Source organism: Pygoscelis adeliae, unplaced genomic scaffold (genome assembly GCF_000699105.1).
Source record: "Pygoscelis adeliae isolate BGI_AS28 unplaced genomic scaffold, ASM69910v1 Scaffold664, whole genome shotgun sequence".
NCBI classification, from domain to species: Eukaryota; Metazoa; Chordata; class Aves; order Sphenisciformes; family Spheniscidae; genus Pygoscelis; species Pygoscelis adeliae.
The window spans coordinates 1,255,899-1,258,675 of record NW_008824762.1 but is presented as its reverse complement, the minus strand read 5'-3'; the positions used below and the strand labels follow the sequence as shown (position 1 = coordinate 1,258,675).

At 38.5% G+C, this 2,777-nt stretch overlaps 1 protein-coding gene across 1 annotated transcript in view; it reads left to right on the top strand.

Moving 5' to 3' along the window:
- The first annotated feature begins 2,560 nt into the window (after positions 1-2,560).
- ERCC3 (excision repair cross-complementation group 3) overlaps positions 2,561-2,777 on the top strand; it is a 22,825-nt gene continuing 22,608 nt past the window's right edge. Inside the window, exon 1 of the mRNA XM_009323545.1 lies at positions 2,561-2,578. Within this exon, the coding sequence (XP_009321820.1) occupies positions 2,561-2,578 (18 nt within the window). The remainder of the gene's footprint in view (positions 2,579-2,777) is intronic.

Below are 2,777 nucleotides of genomic sequence, written 5' to 3'. Positions count from 1 at the left end.
TAGTAAGAACACTTCAAAGCTGCTGGGAAGCCGTCCGCTAGACGTGACAGCCCCATGTCACCCACAGTTACCTGAGTGTCGATGCTGCCTTCAGGAGGAGCCACCAACGCACACCAAAGGGGGCAGGCAGAGTTGCTACCGACCGGGGGTTTCTGAATCAAAATCCTTGATCAGAAGCAAAGGAGCTCCTTTCTCTTTTTATTTCCCCCACTTGGCCTGCACGGTTTATTTTTTTTCTCATTGGCATAACTTAAATACTGCGTAGGTGGTGGCCACCGATAGCTCCTGAATACGGTGCGAGTTAATGTACAGCTTTCTGCCAGGGCCCCGCCGCTTGAACCCAGGATGCTGCAGCTCCCCGCTTGCTGGAGCAACCCTTGGGTTTTCTCTAGCAATATATACACGTACGTATTTGAGGGGTAGATGGGATGGAGGAAATGAAATTTCTCGTGTTTCAAAGCAGCGATGCAGCAGTCACGCTTCGGCTAGGTCGTAGTTTTCATAAACTTACTTTAACGGGAGAGGAACTGGATTAAAACACATAAAAATTGTATCTCATGGTTCAGCCCTTACGTTGAGTCCACCGATGAGGACTGGAGGTCAGGGTCTTCTGTCGAGACATGAGGAAAAGGATACCCTGACTCCAGAGTGGATATTCATGGGAAATACTTCAGAGGTTTTTCACATCTTTTACCCCAAAACTAGACGATCCTTTTCCCCAGAGGTTATATAATGTGGATTTAAAAACAAGGATTGCATTTTGCTTTCTGAACGGGCATTAGACTGTCGGTTCCCTAGCGTTTGTTTCTTGTTGATACCAGTATAAAAGGTGGTGTCATCCGAAAATTGGAAGGGTTTATTAAAGCATAGTGTCTGTCATCTCAGACCTCGCAGGAGTCGTGTAATGGAATTATCACTGTAAATACGTGGAGGAGACTTAGATGAATTGGAGCGTAGGCTTTTAGTTTTCACGAAGCTATGAATAAAAATTTGTAAATTTACTCGATCTAATGTACATTTTTATGTAGCCATTAAATTCTCTATTTAATCTATCAGTTTCTCACTGTAAATGTTTTTACTCTCAGTTGAATGCTGGGCACAGTTTGTAATGTATGTACACAAAGGTGTTCTTTTCTATCAACGTTGACTTTTTTGCACATTTTTGGAAATATTTAATTTGTACACTGATTTAATACTCTGACCAATTGTTGATGGGTGTATGAGGATCACGTGTGTGTGCAATGTACTACTGTCTGGATGTATGGTTTTTTTATTACTTTTGAGATGTTGCTACCAGTAACTGCACTGCTGTTGCTGCTTTACATGGAATATCTTGTGTATAAAAAAAGATAAAAACAATTAAAAAATTAGCCTATGGTTATCTTGGTTGAGGAACTCAGGAGTTGAGCGTTGCTTACTAGTTCCGTTTGTCTGACAACCTTCCAAACTTAAAAACAAAGAAACAAACAAAACCCCCTTGTAATTCTGTGTATGCATTGAATGTGTGTGTATATATATCCCAGTAATCTTATTCCACAATTTCATTTCTACATTTTTATGAACTTGTTTTTTAAAGGTACTATGTTTAGTTAGAGTAATTAAATATATAAAAGCTTTGAGAGATGATTTACTAGATAAATATATTTTCAGCTGGCTGATGTTCGAAATATTTTTTTAATTTTTGTTTTTAACCATTCAAAATGTATTTGTATTTCCAAAATCAGACACGAATTGTACTTAGAAATATATTAAAACACTCTGTAGGGACAACAGTGTCATTTCTCTTTTAAGAATTTTGTATTTTAGAGCAATGCGGAATCTCAGTCTCGCACCTCAACTTCCCATTGGCTTTTTTTTTTTTATTGGATTTAAAATGTGCTTTACGGAAGCCTCTGGTTTTAATCATTTAAGAAAAAAAAAAAAAAAGAAACCCAAACCCCCCACTAAACCAAAATGAATCTATACATCCAAGTCCTAGCGCTTTAATTAATGATAACCTCTAATATTTTTACCTACTGAACATGGTAACTGACATTAACATGATAACTGTAATGAGAAAAACAAGTGCCACATTATGCAAACATTTGCACTGAGGACCTAAGATTTGAATCCGTCTGGAAGCCATCTATTAATTATAGCTGGTGAAAACAGCTAACGAACAAGGTTAGGTTTCCTCCTTATCTGAGACCTTTTCCATAACTGACTGTGTTGCATATTCATCAGCTAGGCAAGACTCAAAAGTCCTTTAAGAGACTGGACTGCTCCTTGATGTGGGGCTCACATAAAAGCTCCTGATTAGTGAGTTGATTAAAGGAATTTCCAAAGCTGGCCTGGTCTGACTGATGGTGACTATTACAGCTGTAATGTGAGAGTTATACTGAAAGGAGAGGACAAAAGGATAAAAGTATGGCAAAGGAAGCTGTCAGCGTTGTGAAAAATCAAAGCTCAAGCAAAAGTGCAGTAGATTCTGAAAATAGATATGGGGAAGCTCTTTTGTAATGATGATTTTAAGACCCGCTTCAGGAAAGTCTGTAAGTTAGTGGTGTTTTTTCCTCTCAACATGCATTTTTCCTTTCAGGTAAGTGTTTTATGAAATTTCATGGAGGCAGAACTGTTGGCTTGATTAGAACAACACCACCGAAGTACAGAAGCATTCAAAAACTGTGAAAAACTATCTGCTTTGCCGTGAAGCTAAGCTTTGTGCTAGGGAATAAGAAAGGGATTTTCTTTATGCTACTAGAAGGACAAAACATCTTGTTCTAGTGTCATTGGCCAAA